Source organism: Gorilla gorilla, chromosome 2, assembly GCF_029281585.2.
Source record: "Gorilla gorilla gorilla isolate KB3781 chromosome 2, NHGRI_mGorGor1-v2.1_pri, whole genome shotgun sequence".
Classification (NCBI taxonomy): Eukaryota; Metazoa; Chordata; class Mammalia; order Primates; family Hominidae; genus Gorilla; species Gorilla gorilla.
In genome coordinates this window covers 140,145,411-140,172,018 of record NC_086017.1, presented here as the reverse complement: position 1 = coordinate 140,172,018, position 26,608 = coordinate 140,145,411, and the positions used below count along the sequence as shown (strand labels likewise).

Below are 26,608 nucleotides of genomic sequence, written 5' to 3'. Positions count from 1 at the left end.
GCCTGTAGTCCCAACTCCTCGGGAGGCTGAGGCAGGAGAATGGCGTGAACCTGGGAGGCAGAGCTTGCAATGAGCCGAGATCGCACCACTGCACTCCAGCCTGGGTGACAAAGCGAGACTCCGCCTTGAAAAAAAAAAAAAGAAAGAAAAAGCTTCCGGAAAGGATTCCCCATTCTAGATGTCTTTAAAACATCTGTGATTCATGGGAGGAGGTAAAAACATCAACATTAACAGGAGTTTGGAAGAAGTTGATTCCAGCCCTCATGGCTGACTCTGAAGGGTTCAAGTCTTCAGTGGAGCAAGTCACTGCAGATGTGGTGGAAACAGCAAGAGAACTAGAGTTAGAAGTGGAGCCTGAGGATGTGACTGAATTGCTGCAGTCTCATGATCAAATTTGAACAGATGAGGAGTTGCTTCTTAGGGATGAGTAAAGAAAGTGATTTCTTGAGATGAGATGGAATCTACTCCTTGTGAAGAGGCTGTGAACATTGTTGAAATGACAACAGGATTTAGAATAGTACACACATTTAGTTGATAAAGAAGTGGCAGGGTTTGAGAGGATTGACTCCAATTTTGAAAGCAGTTCTACTGTGGGCAAAATGCTATGAAACAGCTTCACATGCTACAGAGAAACCGTTCATGAAAGGAAGAGTTGATCAATGCAGCCAAATTCATGGTGAGGTGAACCCAGCCCTCAGCACCCACCATCCTGATCACTGAGCAGCTGTCAACATTGAGGTAAGACCCCCACAGCAGAAAGATGATTACCCACAGGCTCAGATGAGTGTTAGCTTTTCTTTTTTTTTTTTTTTGAGACAGGGTCTTGCTCTGTCCCCCAGGCAGCAGTGCAGTGGTGTGATCATGGCTCACTGTAGCCTTGACCTCCTAGAATCAAGCAACTCTCCCACCTCAGCCTTCCGAGTAGCTGGAATTACAGGTGCATGCCACCATGCCCAGCTATTTTTCTTTTTGTAGAAACAAGGTTTCACCATGTTGCCTAGGCTTGTCTTGAACTCCTGGCCTCAAGCGATCCTCTTATCTCAGTCTCCCACAGTGCTGGTATTACAGGCATGAGCCACTGTGCCCAGCCTGTAATATATTTTAGCAATGAAGTATTTTTTTCTCTCTCTTTTTCTTCCTTTCTCTCTTCCCTCGCTCCTTTTCCTCCTTTCTTCCTTCCCTCCTTTCTTTCTTTTTCTCTTTTTTCTTTTATATGTATATATATTTTATTATACTTTAAGTTTTAGGGTACATGTGCACAACGTGCAGGTTTGTTATGTATGTATACATGTGCCATGTTGGTGTGCTGCCCCCATTAACTCGTCATTTACATTAGGTATATCTCCTAATGCTATCCGTCCCCCCTCCCCCCACCCCACAACAGGCCCCGGTGTGTGATGTTCCCCTTCCTGTGTCCATGTGTTCTCACTGTTCAATTCCCACCTATGAGTGAGAACATGCGGTGTTTGGTTTTTTTGTCCTTCCGATAGTTTGCTGAGAATGATGGTTTCCAGCTTCATCCATGTCCCTACAAAGGACATGAACTCATCATTTTTTATGGCTGCATAGTATTCCATGGTGTATATGTGCCACATTTTCTTAATCCAGCCTATCATTGTTGGACATTTGGGTTGGTTTCAAGTCTTTGCTATTGTGAATAGTGCCTCAATAAACATACAAGTGCATGTGTCTTTATAGCAGCATGATTTATAATCCTTTGGGTATATACCCAGTAATGGGATGGCTGGGTCAAATGGTATTTCTAGTTCTAGATCCCTGAGGAATCTCCACACTGTCTTCCACAGTGGTTGAACTAGTTTACAGTCCCACCAACAGTGTAAAAGTGTTCCTATTTCTCCACATCCTCTCCCACACCTGATGTTTCCTGACTTTTTAATGATCGCCATTCTAACTGGTGTGAGATGGTATCTCATTGTGATTTTGATTTGCATTCTCTGATGGCCAGTGATGATGAGCATTTTTCATGTGTCTGTTGGCTGCATAAATGTCTTCTTTTGAGCAGTGTCTGTTCATATCCTTTGCCCACTTGTTGATGGGGTTGTTTTTTTCTTGTAAATTTGTTTGAGTTCTTTGTAGATTCTGGATATTAGCCCTTTATCAGATGAGTAGGTTGCAAAAATTTTCTCCCATTCTGTTGCCTGTTCACTCTGATGGTAGTTTCTTTTGCTGTGCAGAAGCTCTTTAGTTTAATTAGATCCCATTTGTCAATTTTGGCTTTTGTTGCCATTGCTTTTGGTGTTTTAGACATGAAGTCCTCGCCCCTGCCTATGTCCTGAGCGATATTGCCTAGGTTTTCTTCTAGGGTTTTTATGGTTTTAGGTGTAACATTTAAGTCTTCAATCCATCTTGAATTAATTTTTGTATAAGGTGTAAGGAAGGGATCCAGTTTCAGCTTTCTACATATGGCTAGCCAGTTTTCCCAGCACCATTTGTTGAACAGGGAATCCTTTCCCCATTTCTTGTTTTTGTGAGGTTTGTCAAAGATCAGATAGTTGTAGATGTGTGGTATTATTTCTGAGGGCTCTGTTCTGTTCCATTGGTCTATTTCTCTGTTTTGGTACCAGTATGAGTCTCTCTCTCTTAGCCAGGCTGGACTGCAGTGGTGCAGTCACAGCTCCCTGCAGCTTCAAACTCCTGGGCTCAGGCAGTCCTCCCAATTCAGCCTCTCAAAGTGCTGGGATTACAGACATGAGCCACCGTATCTGGCCCCAGTAAGGTATTTTTTAAACTTAGGTATGTACGGTTTTTTTTAGATATAATGCTTTTGCACACTTAATAGACTACAGTATGATATAAACATAATTTATATGCACTGGGAAGATAATGTATGACTCACTTTATTGTGATATTTACTTTAGTGTAGTCTGAAACCGAACCCCCAGTGTCTCCAAGAAATGCCCATAGTAGTTATTCAATAAATATTTTGGATTGATTGAGTCAATGATCCTTTCTTCTCCTGCATTCTAGAAGTGAGACATTTGGTTTTAAATCAGAGAAAATTATCTGAACAGGGCATTGAGAATACCAACATTGTCAGAGAAGAGTCGAACCAGGAACATCCGCCAGGAAAACAAGAAAAAACAGAAAAACACCCAAAGTCTTTGCAAGGTGAGCGGAGAAGGCCTTTGTGGACAAGCTGAGTGCAAGGCGATGGCAGGGAAAGCGGTTGTGTGGTGTGCTGGAGCAATGCATCTGCATGGGCGTCCCTCCTGTGTGTTGGCAGCAGAGGCAGGCGGGGCTCACCCTGCCACACGGCTGTATTGCTCTTGCTGCATGGCTTACTTTTTGTTACTGATTCTGAGTTCTGCTCTCGTCCGCCAGGCTGGAATGCAATGGCACGATCTTGGCTCACTGCAACCTCTGCCTCCTGGGTTAAAGTGATTCTCCTGCCTCAGCCTCCCGAGTAGCTGGGATTACAGGCGCCCACCACCACACCCAGCTAATTTTTGTATTTTTAGTAGAGACGGGGTTTCACCATGTTGGCCAGGCTGGTCTTGAACTCCTGACCTCAAGTGATCCACCCACCTCAGCCCCCAAAGTGCTGAGATTATAGGTGTGAGCCACTGCACCTGGTCCGAAAAACTTTTCTGACTGTGGAAGTTGTATATGTGGTTTTTAGAAAATTCAGTGAATAGATAAAAGTATAAAACAAACAGGGAAAACAATTTCATCACGAGGAGCAATCTATGTAACATTGTAGTGTGGTGGCTATGTAGTATTTCATCTGCTGGGCAGACTGTAATTTGCTAACCATTCCCTATGGTTGGGAACTTAGGACTGTTTTCATTATTCTCTAATGTAAACAGGACTGAAATGGACAATTTAATAGATAACAGACTTTCTTCTTTTTCTCTGTGGGCTGTTATGTAAGGAACTGGAGGTCTCCTCTTGACTACATTTATCCAAATAATCAAATATTAGTCTGTATGTTTATTCATTCACTCAGTTATTAACAATATCCCAGGCCTTACCACATCCCAGGCCTTCTGCATAGAGACTGACATTACAGAAATGGGTCAGGGGCCCTCATTTCTTAGTGAACTAGCATGTAACAAAAAGCTTGGAAATATTTGCTACTGTTTTCAGGTTCTCACCAAGCAGAGCCCGAAACTTCTTCCAAGAACAGTGAGGAATATGAGAAGTCCCTCAAAATGGACGATTCTTCCATGGTTCAGTAAGGATTGAATGATATTTTGGGTGGTGGGAGTGGAGCCCCTCTTGTACTAGCCCTACTATGAGTCGTGGTAGGTTTTTTAGTAAATCCAGTTAAACTGGAGCTCATGCAATCCAGGCTAACTTAAGCTAACAGGGAAGGGGCAGCTTGTGTTTATGAGTACATGTTGCACATCAAGCTTTCTGCATGCATTATTTTATCTCATTTGATCCTCATAATGATAACTTTGTGAGGTGGTATGACTATCTCCGTTTCCTAAAAAGGTGACTGAGTAATTAAATGGTTTACACAAAGTGATAAACCAGAATTCCTGGTTAAGCCAGGTTTCCACCCCACACCTTCAGACTCCTGAGTCTCCAGCCATCCTGCATGAGGTCAGTTGCTCTTAGGGTCTCTGGTAGCCCAAGAAGGGTCTGGAGAAGGAGACTCCTAGGATGCTATGGGGACAAGGGAGAGAATGGAAGCTTAGCTGGTGGTTTTGGGAAATGGAATGAGAAGAACCGAGAGAACATGTCTTTAAGCAATTTTGATTTTTAAAAATTGTTTTTGTATTGAATATATAGATTAATTTGGGAAGAATTGACATTTTTACATTGTTAAGGTGTCTCATCCATGATCATGGTATATATCCTTTCACTCAGTTCAGACCCCCCTTATGTCCTTTAATAGAGTTCATTTGTTCTGCCTATAAATGTTGTGGATAATTCCTATAAGTGAATTCTTAGATGTTTTATAGTTTGGGTTATTTTTATTAAAATATATTATTTTCCATTATATTTTTGAGTTCGTTAGTACCTTGAATGCAGACCAAGTGTGTCAGCATTAGTGGGGATTTGGTAGAAATGGAGAATTTCAGGCCTGCCCCTGGTTTACTGAACCAGAGTCTACATTTTATTTGACAAAATCCCTAGGTAACTCACAGGCACATTGAAAACTGAGGAGCACTGGGTTAGAGGAATGCACTATAAGGTTTTTTAAAAATCTGCTCTCATTTAGTCCATCAGTAAATAGATTCTCAGATCTGGCCCCTGATTTTTTTCACCTTCATTAATTTTTCTCTTTGTGAATTTTCTAGATGGAGTGTTTCAAGAACACCAACCATTTCTTTGGCAGGAGCAAGCATGATGGAGATCAAGGAATTAATTGAGAGTGAATCACTTAGCAGCTTAACAAACATATTAGACAGACAAAGGTCTCAAAGTAAGTTAGGATAGGATTTGGGAATTTTATAATATAACTAGACTTGGGATAATTATGAAATATTTTAAATTCAGGATACTTCAATGAGATTCTTGCATATTTGACAAAATGTTTCTCAAAAGTAAGAGTACTGTATACATTTTCAACTTATGCATCCCATCCTTACCGTCTATCCATCCATCCACCCATCTCCATCCATCCATTCATCCATCTGTCCATCCCCATCTATCCATCCATCTCTATTCATCCATCCATTCATTCATCCATCCCCATCCGTTCATCTGTCCACCCACCCATTCCATTTATTCATCCATCCATCCATCCATCCATCCATCCATCCATCCATCCCTATCCATCCATCTCCATCCATCCATCCATTTGTTCCATTTCTTCTCATGTCATTCACTCACCCTCATCATCCATTCCATTCCATCAATATTTTTGACCCATGGTGTTGTGCATATGGGGAACATGAAAATCTCTAATATCTAATGGAGACTTTCAAATAAAGAATTACAATTCTTTGTGATAGATGTTGTGGTATGGGTAGGTATGTGGTATGTTGGGGAGGCATAAAAGAATCATGTTTATGGAAAGACTCTCCTTGAAAGATAAAGTATTTACTCTTTTTATTTTATTTTATTTTATTTTGAGATGGAGTCTCACTCTGTCACCCAGGCTGGAGTGCAGTTGTGCAGTCTCGGCTCACTGCAAGCTCTGCCTCCCGGGTTCACGCCATTCTCCTGCCTCAGCCTCCCGAATAGCTGAGACTACAGGCGCCCGCCACCACGCCTGGCTAATTTTTTGTATTTTTATTAGAGACGGGGTTTCACCATGTTAGCCAGGATCGTCTCGATCTCCTGACCTCATGATCTGCCCGCCTCGGCCTCCCAAAGTGCTGGATTACAGGCGTGAGCCACCACGCCTGGCCTTCTCTTCTCTTTTTTTTTTCTGAGAGGGAGCCTCACTCTATTGCCCAGGCTGGAGTGCAATGGCGCAATCTTGGCTTACTGCAACCTCTGCCTCTTGGGTTCAAACAATTCTGCTGCCTCAGCCTCCTGAGTAGCTGGGATTACAGGCGTCCACAACCACACCCAGCTAATTTTTGTATTTTTAGTAGAGACAGGGTTTCACCATGTTGGTCAGGCTGGTCTTGAACTCCTGATCTCAAATGATCTGCCTGCCTCAGCCTCCCAAAGTGCTGGGATTACAAGCGTGAGCCACTGTGCCCGGCCTAGTGTTTACTCTTATGGTGGAATGAAGAACACAGCATCCTGTGTTATGGGATCCGTTCATGCAGAAGCATGTAATCTTATTCACATACTGTCAAGAGAGCAGAACCCTCAGAAGCCACTAAATCAACTTCCTCATTCTCAGCTTAGATCCCCTCACCAGTTTCTCATTAAGAAGTTGTGTTTCCAGTGTGAGGTGGGAAAATCTAGAGCCAGTGGGTATACTGCTGCCTCCTGGGATGGGCCATTTCACGTCCTTTTAGCTGTAATTGCTACAGATCATTTCCTCATCTCTCCATCAGTTAATCTGTTGTTTCCTGACACTGGCCTGGTTCTAGTGCAACAGTCTATGGCTGCAGAGGGAAGTGACTGCTTGAGCCAGGCTCTCTGCTGGGTGCTGGAGACACAATTGAAGAAAACTCATTCCTATTCCTACGGTCCACAAAGACTAAGTCACACTTTCACATGTGAATGCCTCTCAACTCCTGACTTTTGTCTTTTCCGGATTAAAAGTGTCACTCTTTTTAAAAATGTGCTTTAAGCATTTAATGAGATTTTTAAACCGTTCTTTTTATTTTGAAATAAAGATAGGAAAGTTCACATGAAAACGCAACAACTACATATTCACAATTTAGGTGTTAGCATTTTGCCATGTGTTATGGGTGGACCGTCCTGCATGCACACAGTCCCCGTGCCGGGGATCTGAGTTGTCTCCAATTTCTTGCTCTCCAGCAGTGCCATGGTGAGCATCTGGGCACACATGTAAGTCCACGGCATTGGCCCAGTGGGACCCCTGGGGCACAGGCTGTGAGCCTCGACCCCATTGCTAGATGCTAGTGGTTTACTCTCCAGGCAGCATCTCTCTCTCTCTCTCTTTTTTTTTTTTCTTGAGACAGAGTTCTGCTCTTATTGCCTAGGCTGGAGTACAATGGCGCGATCTCGGCTCACCACAACCTCCATCTCCCGGGTTCAAGCAATTCTCCTACCTCAGCCTCCCGAGTAGCTGGGATTACAGGCATGTGCTACCATGCCTGGCTAGTTTTGTATTTTTAGTAGAGACAGAGTTTCTCCATGTTGGCCAGGCTGGTCTTGAACTCCCAACCTCAGGTGATCTGCTTGCCTCAGCCTCCCAAAGTGCTGGGATTACAGGTGTGAGCCACCGGGCCCGGCCTCAGGCGGCGTCTCTTTCCCCACTGCTTGCAGTCCTGAGGATTGCTGTTCTCCCCGGTCTGCACGGGCATGGTTTAGTTCCTGACTCCTGGCGAGGCTGAGCAGCATTGGATAGGCTTATTTGGTCACACTCTTCTATGATTTTCCTATTCATATCTTTGCTTATTTTTCTGTTAGTTTAAAAAAAATTGTCTTACTGATCTGCCAGCTTTGTGTTTACATCTGGATAATTGTACATTGCCAGTTATATGCATGGTAATCCTCACAGACAGGGGTATGTAACTTATCGTTTGACTTGATTTATGGTATCTTGTTTTGTACACCAATTATTTAACTATTCCTCTCTAGTTTATACTTTCACGAATGTTTAAGAAATCCTTCCTCAGCTGGGTATGCTGGTGCACGCCTGTAGTCCAAGCTACTTGCAAGACTGAGGGGATGATCACTTGAGCCCAGAGTTCATAGCCAGCTTTGGCAACATAGTGAAACATCACCTCTCTATCTTTTTTTTTTTTTTTTTTCAAGGACTGAGTTTCGCTCTTGTAGCCCAGGCTGGAGTACAATGGCGCGATCTGGGCTCACTGCTACCTCTGCCTCCCAGGTTCAAGTGATTCTCCTGCCTCAGCCTCCCAAGTAGCTGGGATTACAGATGCCCGCCACCACACCTGGCTAATTTTTTATTTTTAGTAAAGATAGGGTTTCACCATGTTGGCCAGGCTGGTCTCAAAATCCTGACCTCAGGTGATCCACTTGCCTCAGCCTCCCAAAGTGCCAGGTTTACAGGAGTGAGTTACCACACTCGGGCGAAACATCATCTCTTAAAAAAAAGAAAAAAAGAGGCCAGGTGCGGTGGCTTACACCTGTAATCCTAGCACTTTGGGAGGCCAAGGCAGATGGATCACCTGAGGTCAGGAGTTCGAGACCAGCCTGGCCAACATGGTGAAACCTCATCTCTATTAAAAATACAAAAATTAGCTGGGCGTGGTAGCACGCGCCTGTGGTCCCAGCTACTCAGGAGTCTAAGGCAGGAGAATCGCTTGAACCCAGGAGGCAGAGGTTGCAATGAGCCTCGATCGTGCCATTGCACTCCAGCCTGGGCAACAGAGTGAAACTCCGTCTCAAAAAAAAAAAAAGAAAGAAATCCTTCATCCAGATGTCAGTATAGTCTCCTAGATATTCTTCTGATGATTTTAAAGTTTTTGTTTTATACTTTTAGTCTGGAATTCATTTTGTATATGCTGTGAAGTAATTCAATAACTTAATTTGCTCCCATATGGATAGTCAATATAACTTACCCACTGATTTGAAATGCCACTTCTGGCATCTGTTAGGTTCCCCTATGTGTTTGGGTCTGTTCCTGGGCTTTCTCATCTGTCCCATTGGTCTTGTCTTGATGACCGTAGATTTATATGTGTTCTCATCTCCTTTTCCTTCTGGTCTGAGCTTGGCACTGAGCTGAGTGTTTTATGTAGCGTTGCTAATTTCCTCTTCTCAGTGTCCTAGAAGGCAGGTGCTATTGCCCTCATATAACAGGTGAAGTTACTGAGGCTCAGACGGTGGGCTTTTGTTTGTTTAAGAGCAGGGTCTCTTAAAAAAGCCCACCGTCCACCCTGCGCTGAGATTAAGAGCTGACTGGAAGAGAGCCTTGAGTGTGTTATGGCATCACTGTCATGATGACCTTAGTCCTCTTCTGTCTGTGTTCTCAGCAGAGGCGGGGAATGAGAGGCCCTCACCCTATTACTACATATAACTGGCAACGGGCCTGCCATCTATATTTAGCCACCACTTCTGGTTGCTGGGAAGAGGCAGTCACACAAAGAATAACCCCTGCCTTCTAGGAGCTTCTGGAACCTTCCTGAATCTCTGTAGCATGTTCAGGTCCACATATGGCAGCTCAGATACAGTCTCCTCTTAATGCTCATCTCCTTTGTTTGATTTCACAGTTAAAGGGAAAGATTCAGAGGGAAGAAGGAAAATCCAGAGGAGACATAAGAAGCCCCTGGCAGAAGAAGAGGCAGTCCCCACGCTGACAGGCCCCAGGAAGCAGAGCACTTTCTCCATCCAGCTGGCCGTCATGCCACTCCTTGCCGGTACCCACTGCTTGCCCTGTTCCCAGCAGCTCCTGCTTGTCTTGTGGCCAGAACGGCCATAAGCGGATGCTCCTAATGACAACCCTGCTGCGTGCCACCTCATTTCATCCTCACAGCCACCTCAGGAAACTCAGGGGAATTGGCTTCATAGTACAGGGGGAAACAAAGGCCCAGAGAGGGTAGCTACCTTGCCTGAGATCACACAGCTAGGAAATGTGAAGCCTGGACTTGAACCCAGCTCTGTTTGATTCCAAAATCCAAGGAAGCCTATGGGAATATTAAATGTCATCATTGTGTTTGTTAAGAAGATGCTGCTTTTAATAAATGCTTTCCTACAGATTTTTACAAAAACATCTAGTAAAGGGAATGAGGAAAGGGAACCCTTTTTTACTGAGCTCCTCTGGGTGCAGGCACTTCCCGTGTGACACATCACTTACTTCTCAGACCAAATTCTGACCCACTCAGCCAACCTGTGGTGTGGTGGTGGCTGTGGTGGTTATCATTGTTACCATTTTTTTCAGTGAGGAAAAGAACTCAAAGAGGTTAAGTAACTTTCCTAATCCCACACAGCTCAGTGGCCAAACAGGGATTTAATTATTTTGCTTTATAAGATCTACCACAATTTATGAACTAGACTTTATACGTATTGGTAAATCATAACTAAATATTATATCAATATGTTTTGATGATTGAAAGCTCAGCATATATTTTGGTAAAATTATGTTGCTTTGTTCCAAAAAAGAGTAATATGGGGTGAACTCCCCCCTTTTTTTTTTCTTTTTAGAGAAAATTCAGACTTTGTTCTTTTTTTTGTCATCACATGTCTTGTGCGCCCTCTCCTGGCTACTCTGCAGAAGCGCATGCGTTGGTCTTTTCTGAGCTGGAACCAGCATTCATAGAGAAGGGGGCAAAAACCCCGTAAGTCAGAGCCTCCAGTTCAGTTCCACAGGTGCCAGTCATCATCTTCCTCTCACGCTCTTGGGTTGGTGTCAATTCAGTTTGAGAAAGTGCTATTAACTTTTCAGTTTGCACTTTTTTTTTTTTTGAGATAGGGTCTTGCTCTCTCACCCAGGCTGGAGTGTAAGTGACATGATCATAGCTCACTCCAGCCTGAAGCAAGCCTCCCGCCTCTGCCGCCCGCATAGCTAAGATTACAGGTGCACACCACACCTGGCTATTTTTTTTTATTTTTTTTATTTTCTGTAGAGACAAGGTCTTGCTATGTTGCCCAGGCTGGTCTCAAACTCCTGGTCACAAGTAATCCTCCTGCTTCAGCCTCTCAGAGTTCTAGAATTACAGGCATGAGCTGCCGCATTTGGCAGTTTGCAGTTTTAAATGACTTTTTGAAAATGATACTTCACCTACAGCTTGTCCTTCCTGATCACCTTCACTTTCTCGTAGCATCAGAACCTCTTGAGAGGCAACAGTGACAGAGAGTAAACTTTCAGAGGGTCTTACCCCACCCCACGCTCCAGCCTGACCCTCCAGCACACCTATTGCACACAGTAGCTTTGAGCGAACGCCTTTGCTAGCTGCTTCCTTCGTCCTAGAGTCCCAAGGAGGAACCCATGATCCTCCTGGGGGAGCACACTATGGGACCTGCCCCACTTTGGATTTTACTGTGAGAGGAAAAAGAAGTTCAACCATTTTGGCCTGCCTGGCATGACTGTTTCCAGCAGAATGAAGCCAGGATGTGGTCCCCTCTCTCTTTTTTTTTTTTGAGATGGAGTCTTGCTCTGTCGCCCAGGCTGGAGTGCAGTGGCGCGATCTCGGCTCACTACAGCCTCTGCCCCCCCAGGTTTAAGCAGTTCTCCTGCCTCAACCTCTAGAGTAGCTGGGATTACAGGCGCATGCCACCATGCCAGGCTAATTTTTGTATTTTTTGTAGAGATGGGGTTTCACAATTTTGGCCAGGCTGGTCTTGAACTCCTGACCTCGTGATTGTCTTACATGTCCGTGTGAAGAGACCAAACAGGCTTTGTGTAAGTAACAAGGCTGTTTATTTCACCTGGGTGCAGGCAGGCTGACTCTGAAAAGAGAGTCAGCAAAGGGTGGTGGGATTATCATTAGTTCTTACAGGTTTTGGGATAGGCAGTGGAGTTAAGAGCAATGTTTTGGGGGCAGGGGGTAGATCTCACAAAGTACATTCTCAAGGGTGGGAAGAATTACAAAAAAACCTTCTTAAGGGTGGGGGAGATTATAAAGAACCTTCTTAAGGGTCGGGGAGATTACAAAGTACATTGATCGTTAGGGTGGGGCAGAAACAAATCACAATGGTGGAATGTCATCAGGTAAGGCTATTTTCACTTCTTTTGTGGATCTTCAGTTGCTTCAGGCCATCTGGATGTACACATGCAGGTCACTGGGGATATGATGGCTTAGCTTGGGCTCAGAGGCCTGACAGTGATCCGCCTGCCTCAGCCTCCCAAAGTGCTGGGATTACAGGCGTGAGCTACCGCACTGGACCTAGCCTCCCCTCTCTTTAACCTGCCCCGTCATGTACAATGCTGTACAATGCAGGGGTTCATATGTAAGAGCTTTGGTGACAAAAACACTTTGATCATGGCTCAGCCACTTACCAGCAAGTTACCCGCTTTCTCTGAGTCTCACTTTCCTCCTCTGTGAAGTGGGGGTGATTACTCCTACCTCAGAGCGATGTTTTAAGGATCACAGGAGCTGGCGTGTGTAAACTGCTTAGCACAGTGGGACCCAGGGGGTGCAGGTGTGGAGGCAGCAGCTGTCCTGAGGCCATGTGTGTGGGCCACTCCATTATACCCATGACATAGCCTATGGTCATCGACAGAGAGCGGGTCAGCTCAGCAGGCCAGTTGTATGTCTGGTTTTGCCAGAAACTAATAGCATAAGATTATTTATTGTAAGCCCAGCATAATTATTTTTGGTAATCATCTTCAATTTCAAATTAGGCCATAGATCATGTATGTATACCTTATTAGTAAATATTGGTTGGCTAGTAACCCAGTAAGATTGTAGAAAGATTCTGTGTCTGGGAATGAGCTCTTATTTTAAAAGGATAGTATTGCATAGCGGAGGGGCCCCACTTAGCCCAACAGAACTGGTTTGGATGCTGGTTCTACAACATATTTTCTAAGAGACCTTGGATGATTGCGTCAGAACTCTGGGCCTCATTTCCCCCATCTGTAATGTGGAGATGACAGCAACCACACAAGGTTAAGGATGAAATGACATTAGCGCATGTTTGGGACTGGCTGTTGGAGGAGTACAAACATTCCCTTACACCATTCCACTCTTAACCAGGGCTCTTAACTCAGGGGGCTTGTGTCTGCTGGGGACATTTGGCTGTGTGTGGAGGCATTTTGGTTGGCACGACTGAGAGTGGGGTGCCACTGGCATCTAGTAAGATACTGTTAAACATGCCATAATGCACAGGACTGTCCCCTGAGCAAAGAATGGTCTGCCCCAACTGTCGGCAGTGTGGAGGCTGTCAGCCCCCAGCCTGGAATTCTGTTCTGGTGTATGTCTCCCTGACTCTGATGATTTGAGCACTTTTTTTTATTTTTATTTTTGCAATGGGGATTCCTTCTACCTTGAGTAGTCTTTTTTTTTTTTTTTTTTTTTTTGAGACGGAGTTTTGCTCTTGTTGCCCAGGCTGGAGTACAATGGCGCGATCTCAGCTCACCGCAACCTCCGCCTCCCGGGTTCAAGTGATTCTCCTGCATTAGCCTTCCTGAGTAGTTGGGAATACAGGCATGTGCTACCACGTCCGGCTGATTTTGTATTTTTGGTAGAGACGAGGTTTCTCCATTTTGGTCAGGCTGGTCTCAAACTCCCGACTTCAGGTGATCCGCCTGCCTCGGCCTGCCAAACTGCTGGGATTATAGGCGTGAGCCTCCGTACCCGGCCTACCCTTGGGTAGTCTTTTATGTGAAAAGGCTCACAAAATTATAGAACACAGACGTAATGGGTGACAGTTTTATGAATCAGCTTTGTTAAAGAGGATCCTGCGGGAGCGTGAGGGCTACCCCCAGGAGCTGTGCACGCCTCTGTTCACAGCCTGTGCAGATGGCTGTGCACACTTGGCCCGGGACTTGTTTTAGAAGTGCCTACTCTTTCTGAATGTGAGCGACTTGGCTTTTACATGCCCTAGAAATACATTTACAGGCATGTTGAAAGGAATAGACTGATCTTTCTGAGCACCATCTCATACATCATCTTTCTTAATCCTTTAAACCCAAGGAAGGTGGTATCTATCCCCATTTCGAAGATGAAATTGAGCCTTGGAGACTCTAGCTTATCACATGACAAAGAGTCAGATCTGGGATTCAAATCCAGGTCAATCCTGCCTCCAAAACTTGAGGTGTTTTTTTTTTTGTTTATTTGTTTTGTTTTTTCCTTACCTAGTACATCTCTGACTGGTGAAATACATGGATCCCTTTTATAGAAAAAGCATTCTGGGCTGGGCGTGGTGGCTCATGCCTGTAATCCCTACACTTTGGGAGGCCGAGGCAGGTGGATCACGAGGTCAGGAGATCGAGAACAGCCTGGCTAACATGGTGAAACCCCGTCTTTACTAACAATACAAAAAATTAGCCAGGCATGTTGTCGGGCACCTGTAGTCCCAGCTACTTGGGAGGCTGAGGCAGGAGAATGGCGTGAACCCAGGAGGCGTAGCTAGCAGTGAGCCAAGACCACGCCACTGTACTCCAGCCTGGGCAGCAGAGCAAGACTCTGTCTCAAAAAAAAAAAAAAAAGAAAAAGCATTCTGACAGCTCTGACAGCTACCTATATGCCTTGCAATGGCTCAATTCACCCACCCTTTTTGAGAGGCGCACTAGTGCAAAACCACCCTGGTGGGAGGTGTGCACGCTTGTATTTGGCTCAGATGTGCCAGTTGTGTTCTACATCAGTATCTGTGCTTTCCTCATCAAATCACAACAGATGAAGCAACCCACTGAGTACCAAATGTACACATTGGCATGATATGTCCTTGGTGGGAGAACTGCCTGGAGCACTCCATCCAGTAGCCTTCCTGCAATGATGGCCAGGCTCTCTGCTGACCCATACAGGAGCCCATAGCCACATGAGGGTACTGGGCATTTGGAATGCGGCTTGTGTGGGGAAGGAAGTGCATTTTATATCTTATTTAATTTTAATTAGTTACAATTCAAGTAGATACCTATGGCCCATAGCTACCATAGTGGATAGCCCAGGTTTAGAACGTTGGTTTTCAAGTTACCTGGAGAGCTTTTAAACCTCCCATTGTGGAGGCCACACCCCAGACCAATTAAATCAGACTGTCTGGGAGTGGCACCCACACATAGGTGTTCCTATTGTGTCCTAGATGATTCAGGAGATACTTGTATTACTTCTTAAAAGATGTCATCAAGATTAAGTCACACGAATTCAATTCTAGAGAATTTACGGGACCTCAGTTTGAGAAACTAGCGCAGGTCATGCTGCCTGTGGGTGTTTCCCAATTCTTTCTTTTCTTTTTTTTTTTTAATTAAAGTTTTCCCTTTTGGGTTGTGATTTTATCATTGGCTCATCTCAGGTTGCTTGATCCCTCTGTGCTTGTCTTGGGGGTGTCGGGAGGAAAGGTCTAATGCTGGGTGTATTTCCCCCAGGATGGCAAACTGTCATGAGTCGTGGCAGTGAGAAGTCTGCCAACATTTTAGATTGCCTTTTGACTTTAAAAACAGAAGTTCCGATCATGACCGAGGAGCAAAAGCAGGATTTAAATCCCCTGACCATAAAGATCAAGTGTGCTTCCTGCCTTCCATCACAGCCTGTACCCATTCAGGAACTAGAGGTAAGAATGAGCCGGACGCATGGAGTTTAGAGCTTCTCCCCTTCCACCCACCTGCCCGTCACATGCCATCTCTAGTCCTCCCGATGGCCCCATATGAGAAATGTGGTCATTTTCATACGGGTCCGTGTGAAGAGACCACCAAACAGGCTTTGTGTGAGCAACATGGCTGTTTATTTCACCTGGGTGCAGGCAGGCTGAGTCCGAAAAGAGAGTCAGTGAAGGGAGATAGGGGTGGGGCCGTTTTATAGGATTTGGGAAGGTAATGGAAAATTACAGTCAAAGGGGGTTGTTCTCTGGTGGGCAGGGGTGGATCTCACAAAGTACATTCTCAAGAGTGGGGAGAATTACAAAGAACCTTCTTAAGGGTGGGGGAGATTACAAAGTACATTGATCAGTTAGGGTGGGGCAGGAACAAATCACAATGGTGGAATGTCATCAGTTAAGGCTGTTTTTATTTCTTTTGTGGATCTTCAGTTACTTCAGGCCATCTGGATGTATACATGCAAGTCACAGGGGTTGCGATGGCCTGGCCTGGGCTCAGAGGCCTGACATTCCTGCCTTCTTATATTAATAAGACAAATAAAATAGTGTTGAAGAGTTGGAGCAGCAAAAATTTTTGGGGGGTGGTATGGAGAGAGAATGGGCGATGTTTCTCAGGGCTGCTTCAAGCGGGATTAGGGGCGGTGTGGGAACCTAGAGTGGGAGAGATTAAGCTGAAGGGAGGTCTTGTGGTAAGGGGTGATATTGTGGGGATGTTAGAAGAAACATTTGTCGTATAGAATGATTGGTGATGGCCTGGATATGGTTTTGGATGAATTGAGAAACTAAATGGAATAAGAGAAGGAGAAAAACAGGTATAAAAGGTCTAAGAATTGGGAGGACCCAGGACATCTGATTAGAGAGTGCCTAAGGAGCATAGTCCTGCCAGCAAAGATTATTTATTTACTTCGAGTTAAGAGTGGCAGTTTGGGGATAGCACGAGGAGATATCAGCTGTGATGGCTTGGAGAAACAGTGTAAACTGGCAGTGTAAACAAGAGCAGGGCATGTATGAGTAGTTGAGAATGGTGAATAGGAGTATGACTAGACAAAAGATAGTAGGGATGACAAGTTTTTTTGGGGCACAGTCTAAGTTGGTCTGGTGTCAAATGAGACTGGGGCCTAATAAAAAGGAGCGTCTATACAGGAGCTTAAATGGGCTGTACCTTGTAGAAGCGAAAGTGGTAAAAGTATTGTCCAGTCCTTTTTAAGTTGGTAGCTGAGCTTGGTGAGCTGTGTTTTTAAAAGACCTTTAGTCCGTTCTACTTTTCTTGAAGACGGAGGACCGTAAGGATATAAAGGTTTCACTGAAACCTACTAAGAGCCTGAAAAACTGCTTGGCTGATTTGACTAATAAAGGCTGGTCTGTTATCAGACTGTATAGAGGTGGGAAGGCTAAACTGAGGAATTATGTCTGACAGAAGGAAAGAAATGACTGCGGTGGCCTTCTCAGACCCTGTAGGAAAGGCCTTTACTTATTCAGTGAAAGTGTCTATTTGAACTAAGAGGTATTTTAGTTTCCTGACTCGGGCATGTTGAGTAAAGCTAATTTGCCAGTCCTGGGTGGGGGCAAATCCTCGAGCTTGATGTGTAGGGAAGGGAGGGGGCCTGAATAATCCCTGAGGAGTAGTAGAATAGCAGATGGAACACTGAGAAGTTATTTCCTTGAGGATAGATTTCCACGATGGAAAGGAAATGAGAGGTTCTGAGAGGTGGGCTAGTGGCTTGTACTATAGCATAGCCTGCCTTTGCTGGTGTGTGGCGATTAGGCCTGGTGCAACTGCCATCAATAAATCAAGCGTGATCAGGGTGAGGAACAGGAAAGAAGGAAATATGGGGAAATGGGGTGAATATCAGGTGGATCAGAGAGATACAGTCATGGGGGTCAGGTGTGGTATCAGGAATAATGTGGGAGGCCAGATTGAAGTCCGGGCCAGGAACAATGGTAATTGTGAGACTTAAAAGAGTGAGTACAGCTGAAGGAGCCGGGGAGCAGAAAGTATATGCGTCAGGTATGAGGAAGAAAATAGATTTTGGGAAATGTAGAGAGTGAGTTGAGCATAGTTTGTGATTTTTAGGGCCTCTAACAGTATTAAAGCAGCGGCAGCCACTGCACGCAGACGTGAGGGCTAGGCTAAAACAGTAAGGTCAAGTTGTTTGGACAGAAAGGCTACACGGTGTGGTCCTGGCTCTTGTGTAAGAATTCTGACCTCACTAACCATGCCTAGGAAGGAAAGGAGTTGTTCTTTTGTAAGGGATTGAGGTTTGGGAGATTAATCAGACACGATCAGCAGGGAGAGCACATGTGTTTTTATGAGAATTATGCCAAGATAGGTAACAGATGAGGATGAAATTTGGGCTTGACTGAAGTAATGGGGGCTGTCTGTGAAGCCTTGCGGCAGTACAGCCCAGGTAATTTGCTAAGCCTAATGGGTGTCAGGGTCAGTCTAAGTGAAGGCAAAGAGAGGCTGGGATGAAGAGTGCAAAGGAATAGTAAAGAAAGCATGTTTGAGATCCAGAACAGAATAATGGGTAGTAGAGGGAGGTATTGAGGATAGGAGAGTATATGGGTTTGGCACCACGGGGTGGATAGGCAAAACAATTTGGTTGATAAGGCGCAGATTCTGAACTAACTTGTAAGGCTTGTCTGGTTTTAGGACAGGTAAAATGGGGGAATGGTAAGGAGAGTTTGTAGGTTTTAGAAGCCTGTGCTGTAGCAGGCGAGTGATCACAGGCTTTAATCCTTTTAAATCGTGCTGTGGGATGGGATATTGGCATTGAGCGGGGTAAGGGTGATTAGGTTTTAATGAGATGGTAAGGGGTGCGTGATCAGTCGCCAAGCAGGGAGTAGAGGTCTCATACTTGTGGGTTAAGGTGGGGGAATACAAGAGGAGGACGCAAAGGAGGCTTTGGATTGGGAAGAAGGGCAGCAATGAGATGCAGCTGTAATCCAGGAATAGTCAGGGAAGCAGATAATTTGGTTAAAATATCTCGGCCTAATAAGGGAACTGGGCAGGTGGGGATAACTAAAAAAGAGTGCACAAAAGAGTATTGTCTAAGTTGGCACCAGAGTTGGGGAGTTTTAAGAGGTTTAGAAGCCTGTCTGTCAATACCCACAACAGTTATGGAGGCAAGGGAAACAGGCCCTTGAAAAGAAGGTAATGTGGAGTGGGTAGCCTCCGTATTGATTAAGAAGGGGACGGGCTTACCTTCCACTGTAAGAGTTACCGGAAGCTCGGCGTCCGTGATGGTCTACGGGGCTTCCAAGGCGATCGGGCAGTGTCAGTCTTCAGCCGCTAAGCCGAGAAGGAGTCAGTCAGAGAGCCTCGGGCCAGAGTTCCAGGGGCTCTGGGAGTGGCTGCCAGGTAAGTTGAACAGTCCAATTTCCAGTGGGGTCCCGCACAGATGGGACACGGCTTAGGAGGAATCCTGGGCTGCAGGCATTCCTTGGCCTGGTGGTCAGATTTCTGGCACTTTTAGCAAGCTCCTGGGGGAGGAGGTTCTGGAGGAACGCCTGGCCACTGCGGTTCAGGCGTTTGGAAGTTCTTGTGTGCTGGAGATGTGGCTGGGGTTTGTCTCACAGTGGAGGCAAGGAATTGCAACTTTTTCCTATTATTGTACACCTTGAAGGAGAGGTTAATTGAATCGTGTTGTGGGGTTTGAGGGCCGGAATTTAATTTTTGGAGTTTTATTTAATGTCAGGAGCAGATTGGGTAATAAAATGTATATTGAGAATAAGATGGCCGTTTGACCTTTTAGGGTCTAGGGCTGTAAAGCGTCTCAGGGTTGCTGCCGAACGAGCCATGAACTGGGCTGGGTTTTTATATTTGATGAAAAAGAGCCTAAACGCTATCTGATTTGGGATAAAGAAAAAGGAGCATTAACCTTGACTATGCCTTTGGCTCCAGCCACCTTTTTAAGAGTAAATTGCTGGGCAGGTGGGGGAGGGCTAGTCACGGAACAAAACTGTAAGCCCGACCAGGTGTGAGGAGGGGAGGCTATAAAAAGGTTATAGGGTGGAGGAGCGGAGGCTGAGGAAGAATTGGGACCTAGCTCGGCCTGGCGAGGAGGGGAGAGGTCAGATGGGTCTGTAGAAAAGGAAGATTAGAAAGACTCAGTGACGCTTGGGGTTGGGACTGAGGGGACAGGCGGGAGGGAAAGAAGGAAGATTTGGGAGGAGTTGCCCTGGGCACAGAGACTAGGAAGGGACTGATGTGTAAAAGAATGCCTGGACGTCAGGCACCTCAGACCATTTGCCTATTTTACGACAAGATTTAGATCTTGCAGGATGGAAAAATTGAAAGTGCCATTTTCTGGCTATTTGGAACTACTCTTGAGTTTGTATTGGGGTCAAGCGGCATTGCAGAAGAAAATAAGGCATTTAGGTTTTAGGTCAGGTGTGAGTTGAAGAGGTTTTAAGTTCTTGAGCACACAGGCTAAGGGAGAAGGAGGAGGAATGGAGGGTGGAAGGTTGCCCATAGTGAAGGAAGCAAACCCAGAGAAAAGAGAGCATAGAGACCCGGAGGGAAGGGGTTTGGGGGTTCTTGCCCCCTAGAAAAGCGGGACTTGCCGCTAAGGGTGAAGGAGAAGGGGTTGAGGGGTACTTGCCCCTGCCCCAGGAAAGCGGGACTTGCCGCTGAGGGTGAAGGAGAAGGGGTTGAGGGGTACTTGCCCCTGCCCCAGGAAAGCGGGACTTGCTGCTGAGGGTGAAGGAGAAGGGGTTCACGGGTACTTGCCCCTTCCCCAGAAAAGCAGAGAAGGGGTGGAGACAAGTAGAGAAGGGGTTGGGGTACTTGCCCCTTCCCCAGAAAAGCGGGACTTGCCGCTAAGGGTGAAGGACCAAGGCAGGCATCCCTGCGTGGTCTGACACCCTTGAAACGTGGGTGTATAATCAGAAAGCGTCCCTGCAATGATTAAACACCAAGGGAAGGCTGCCTTCCCAGTCCGTGACCGGCGCCGGAGTTTTGGGTCCACGGATAAAACGTGTCTCTTTTGTCTCTACCAGAAAATGAAAGGAATTGAAATTAAGAGAAGGGAGAGATTGAAGTGTGGCGCCAAGACTGAAAGCAGAAAGAGGTTAAGGGATAGGGAGGTTGGAGAAGAGAGTCAAAAGAGGCCGCTTACCGGATTTGAAATTGGTGAGATGTTTCTTGGGCTGGTTGGTCTGAGGACCTGAGGTCATAGAGGTGGATCTTTCTCACGGAGCAAAGAGCAGGAGGACGGGGGATTGATCTCCCAAGGGAGGTACCCCGATCCGAGTCATGGCACCAAATTTCATGCACATCCGTGTGAAGAGACCACCAAACAGGCTTTGTGTGAGCAACATGGCTGTTTATTTCACCTAGGTGCAGGCAGGCTGAGTCCGAAAAGAGAGTCAGTGAAGGGAGATAGGGGTGGGGCCGTTTTATAGGATTAGGGAAGGTAATGGAAAATTATAGTCAAAGGGGGTTGTTCTCTGGTGGGCAGGGGTGGATCTCACAAAGTACATTCTCAAGAGTGGGGAGAATTACAAAGAACCTTCTTAAGGGTGGGGGAGATTACAAAGTACATTGATCAGTTAGGGTGGGGCAGGAACAAATCACAATGGTGGAATGTCATCAGTTAAGGCTGTTTTTATTTCTTTTGTGGATCTTCAGTTACTTCAGGCCATCTGGATGTATACGTGCAAGTCAGGGGATGCGATGGCCTGGCCTGGGCTCAGAGGCCTGACAGCCATCACCTGCATTTTACCATTTAGGATCCCACAGTGAGATACAAAAGAGATGGGGTTCCTGGGATTAGGTATGACCAGTCCTGAGGTCTCCTACTATGCCGCAGGTGCTCTTCACATGCAGGTCATGAACCTCCCTTCAGGAGCCCCCAGGCTTCCCTTTTCCTGTGGCAGTTGCCAGCGGGATGCTCGCTCATTGTGAACCAACCAGGTTCAGCACTAGTGTTTATTCTGTGAGTTCCTTGTTCCCTCTTCTGGTTGGATCCCTGTCTCCTGAATTCTCTCCCTTTATTTGCTGTCTGGTTTTGCTGGAGTGCATCCTCTAGTAGCTTCTCGAGAAAAGGTCAATGGGAGATTTATTTTTGAGATCTCATATGTCTGCAGATGTATTTTTTTCTACCTTTTTTTATCCTTACACATGACTGGTAGTTTGGCTGCGTATAGAATTCTAGGCTAAAAATCATTTGCCTTCAGAGTTTTGAAGGCATTGTTCCATCATCTTTTATTTTCATTGAAGTTGAACCTTTGTATATGAACTGTTTTTTGTTTCTCCAAATGCTTATAAAATCCTTTTTGTCGTCTTTTTTATTTTATTTATTTATTTATTTGAGGCAGAATTTCGCTCCTGTTGCCCAGGCTGGAGTGCAGGGGTGCAATCTCAGCTCACCACAACCTCCACCTCCTGGGTTCAAGCGATTCTTCTGCCTCAGCCTCCCGAGTAGCTGGGATTACAGGCATTCGCCACCATGCCCGGCTAATTTTGTATTTTTAGTAGAGACAGGGTTTCTCCATGTTGGTCAATCTGGTCTCAAACTCCTGACCTCAGGTGATCCACCTGCCTTGGCCTCCCAAAGTGTTGGGATTACAGGTGTCAGCCACTGCGCCCAACCTTGTCTCCTTTTTTAAAAAAATTTTTTTGAGACAGGGTCTCACTCCACTGCCCTGTCTGGAGTGCAGTGGTGTGATCATAACTTACTGCACCCTCAACCTCCTGGGCTCAGGTGATCCTCCTGCCTTAGCCTCCCTAGTAGCTGAGACTGCAGGTGCACGCCACCACACCCAGCTAATTTTTGTATTTTTTGTAGAGACAGGGTTTTGCCATGTTGCGCAGGCTGGTCCTGAACTCCTGGGATCAAGTGATCCTCCTGCCGTGGCCTCCCAAAGTGCTAGGATTATAGGTGTAAGCCACAGTGCCAGCCCTTTTTATCTTCTGAAACTGCTTGTGTGTCTTAGTGTGAGTATGTCCATATACATATGTCATACTTTTACTTTAAAATATAGATTCACAGAAAGTTGCAAAGACGGTACAGAGAGGTCCCATGTATCCTTTATCCAATTTCCTCAGTAATTAGGTGTTTCATAACTATAGCACAATATCAAAATCAGCACATTGACATGAGTCTAATGTGTATATAGGTCTGTGCCATTTTATTGTACATGTATGTAACTGTCACAGCACTTGAGATGTAGAAATATTCTATCATCACAAAGATCTCCTTCATGCTACCCTTTTATAGTCACAACCCCCTAACACCCACCATCCCTAACCACTAATTTGCTATCTCTATACTTTTGTCAATTTGAAAATGTTATTGTTAAGGATTGAATTGTGTTCCCCCAAAAAATGGTATGTTGAACTCCTAACGCCCAGTATCTCAGAATGTGATCTTATTTGGAAAGAGGGTCTTTGCAGAGGTAATCAAGTTGAAATGAGGTCATTAGGGTATCTTTATGAAAAGGGGAAAATTGGACCCAGAGACAGACACACGTAGAGGGAAGACTATGCAAAGTGACACACAGAGAACGCCACATGGAAAGTGGATGCTGCCACATGCCAGGGGACATCTGGGGCCACCAGAAGCTGGAAGAGGCAAGGAAGGACCTTCCTGAGCACCTTCTGAGGAAATGTGGCCCTGCCAACAGCTTAATTTCTGACTTCTAGCCTCAGAACAGGGAGACAATAAATTTCTGTCATTTTAAGCCCCCCCCCAGTTTATGGCACTTCGTAGGAAACTGGTGTGGTTATATAAATGAAAACATCCAGCATGTGAGCTTTTGAGACTGGCCTTCTCCCCCACTCCAGGATAATGGCCTTGCATGTAGTTTGGTCATGTTTCTTTATTTACTCTGCCTTTTAATTGACGTATTTAGACCATTATATTTAGAGTAAATGTTGATATATTAGAGCTTAAGTCTACCATTTTAATTTTTGTTTTCTGTCTGTTCCTTCTGTTTTTTTGTTTCTCTTGGTTTTTATTCCTGCTTTCTTGTGGGTTACTTGACCCATTTTTAGAATTCCATTTTGATTTATCTGTAGTATTTTTGAACTTATATCTCTTGGTATAGATTTTTAGTGGCACTCTGGATATTATATTTAACGCATAACATAACTTCGCAATCTCTTGGTATCAATATTTTACCAGTTTGAGTGAAATATAGAAACTTTACCTCCCTCCATACCTCTTTAGTTTTCCTAAATATTTCCTCTACATAGATTGATAACCACATGTGATGATGTTATACTTTTTGCTTCAACTGTCAAACATAACCTAGAAAACTCAAGGGTTGAAGGAAAGTGTATTTGTTTACCCGTGGTTCTACTTATTCCATTATCCTTTCTTCCTTTCTAATGTTCCAAGACTTCTTTTGTCATTTCCTTTCTGTTTCAAGAACTTCCTTTCGCCTTTCTTCTAGGATAAATCTGCTGAAAACAAATTCTTTTAGTTGTTCTTTGTCTCAGGGTGTTTTTATTTTTCCTTCATTCTGGAAGGATAGTTTTACTGGATATAGAATTGGTATAGAATGGGGTTGATTTCTTTTTTTTTTTTTTTTTTTTTTTTTTTTGAGAGAGTCTGGCTCTGTCACCCAGGCTGGAGTGCAGTGGCATGATCTCGGCTCACTGCAACCTCTGCCTCCTGGGTTCAAGTGATTCTGCTGCCTCAGCCTCCCGAGTAGCTGGGGTTATGAGCACACACCACCATGCCTGGCTAATTTTTGTATTTTTAGTAGAGACAGGATTTCACCATGTTAGCCAGGCTAGTGTCAAACTCCTGACCTCAGGTGATGCACGCACCTCAGCCTCCCAAAGTGCTGGGGTTACAGGTGTGAGCCACTGTGCCTGGCTGGATTTTTTTTTTTAACACTTGAAAAATGTTATACCACTTTCTTCTTACCACTACAGTTTCTGATGGGAAATCTGCTGTCATTCAAATTACTTTTTTTTCCGTATAAGTAAGGTGGCATTTATCTCTTGCAGCTTTCAAGATTTTCTTTCTTTGTCATTAATTTACAGACGTTTGACTATGACATGTCTTGGTGTGGATTTCTTTGTGTTTATCTTTGGGTTTCTCTCAGCTCTTTGAATCTATAGGCTTATGTATTTTGCCAAATTTGAGAAAATTTTAGCCATTATTTATTGGAATACTTTTCAGCACCACTTTTTTTCTCCTCTCCTTCTGAAACTCCAGTGACATGAATATTAGTTCTTTTGTTTTAGTCCCACAGGGCCCTGAAGTTCTGATTTTGATTTTTGTGTCTTTTTTCCCCTGTGTTGTTCAGATTGGGTAATTTCTTTTTTTCTTTCTTTTTATTTTCTTGAGACGGAGTCTTGCTCTCTCGCCCCGGCTGTGGTGCAGTGGCGCGATCTCGGCTCACTGCAAGCTCCGCCTCCTGGGTTCATGCCATTCTCCTACCTCAGCCTCTGGAGTAGCTGGGACTACAGGCGCCCACCACCACGCCTGGCTAATTTTTTGTATTTTTAGTAGAGACTGGGTTTCACCGTGCTAGCCAGGCTGGTCTCGATCTCCTGACCTCATGATCCACCCACCTCGGCCTCCCAAAGTGCTGGGATTACAGGCGTGAGCCACCACGCCCGGCCCAGATTGGGTATTTCTATTTCTATTGTTTTGTCTTCAGGTTTACAGATTCTTTCCTCTGTACATTCCATTCTGCATTGAGTCCATCTATTGAGTTTTTTTTATTGCAGTTATTGTATTTTTCAGTTCTAAGATTTCCATTTTTGTTTTGTTTTGCTTTTTGAGTTGGAGTCTTACTCTGTTGCCCAGTGCAATGGTGCCATCTTGGCCCACTGCAACCTCCGCCTCCTGGGTTCAAGCAGTTCTCTGCCTCAGCCTCCCAAATAGCTGGGATTACAGGTACCTGTCAACATGCCTGGCTAATTTTTGTATTTTTAGTAGATATGGGATTTCACTATCTTGGTCAGGCTGGTCTTGAACTCCTGATCTCGTGACCCACCCCCTTGGCCTCCCAAAGTGCTGGATTTACAGGTGTGAGCCACCGCACCCGGCCTATTTACTTTCTTTTTAAGAGATGGGGTCTTGTCTTGCTCTGTCACCCAGGCTGGAGTACAATGGCACTATCATGGCTCACTGCAGCCTTGAACTCCTGAGCTCAAGTGACCCTGCCACCTCAGCCTCCCGAGCAGCTGGGACTAAAGGCATGCACCACCACACCTTGTTTATTCTTTATATCTCCTGTTTCTTTGCTGAGCAACTATTTTTTTCATTTGTTTCAAGCATGTTCATTACTGCTTCAGATTCCTTTTCAGATAATTCCAAGATCTGTATCGTCTCAGTGTTGGTGTCTGTTCATTGGTTTTTCCCATTCAAGTTGATTTTTCTGGTATGACAGGTGATTTTTTAAAAATTCTATCTTGGATATATTGAGTATTACATTATGAGACTGTATCTTATTTAAATCTTATGTTTAAGCTGGGTGCTGGAGAATCACTTGAGCCCAGGAGTTTAAGACCAGCCTGGGCAACACAGTGTGATCCCTTCTTAATTTTTTTTTTAATTAGCTAGATGTGGTGGCATACACCTGTAGCCCAGCTATTCAGGAGGCTGGGGTGGGAGGATGGCTTGAACCCAGGAGGCTGAGGCTGCAGTGAGCTATGATTGCACCACTGCACTCCAGCCTGGATGACAGAGACCCTGTCTCTCAAAAAAAAAAAAAAAAAGAAGAAGAAGAAGAAAAGAAAGAAAAAAATTGTATGTGTAGCGGGCCTTCTCCAACACCAAATTGCATGTGTAGCAGGCCTGTGGAGGGGGAGATGAGAGAGTTACCATCTCAATACTGCCAGGTGAGACTCCAGGTTCCCCACTTGGCCACTGTACCCTGTGGGTAGGGATATCTTGTTACTGCTCTTGTGGACTTCACTGGTACA

At 45.0% G+C, this 26,608-nt stretch overlaps 1 protein-coding gene across 19 annotated transcripts in view; it reads left to right on the top strand.

Moving 5' to 3' along the window:
- Positions 1-26,608, top strand: part of CFAP92 (cilia and flagella associated protein 92 (putative)) — a 115,629-nt gene that overhangs the window by 46,545 nt on the left and 42,476 nt on the right. For all 19 annotated transcript variants that reach the window (XM_055381504.2, XM_063704136.1, XM_055381505.2 and 16 more), the window contains 5 exons: positions 2,989-3,129; positions 4,108-4,195; positions 5,271-5,395; positions 9,741-9,887; positions 15,491-15,675. In XM_055381504.2, coding sequence (XP_055237479.2) covers positions 2,989-3,129; positions 4,108-4,195; positions 5,271-5,395; positions 9,741-9,887; positions 15,491-15,675 — 686 coding nt within the window. The remainder of the gene's footprint in view (positions 1-2,988; positions 3,130-4,107; positions 4,196-5,270; positions 5,396-9,740; positions 9,888-15,490; positions 15,676-26,608) is intronic.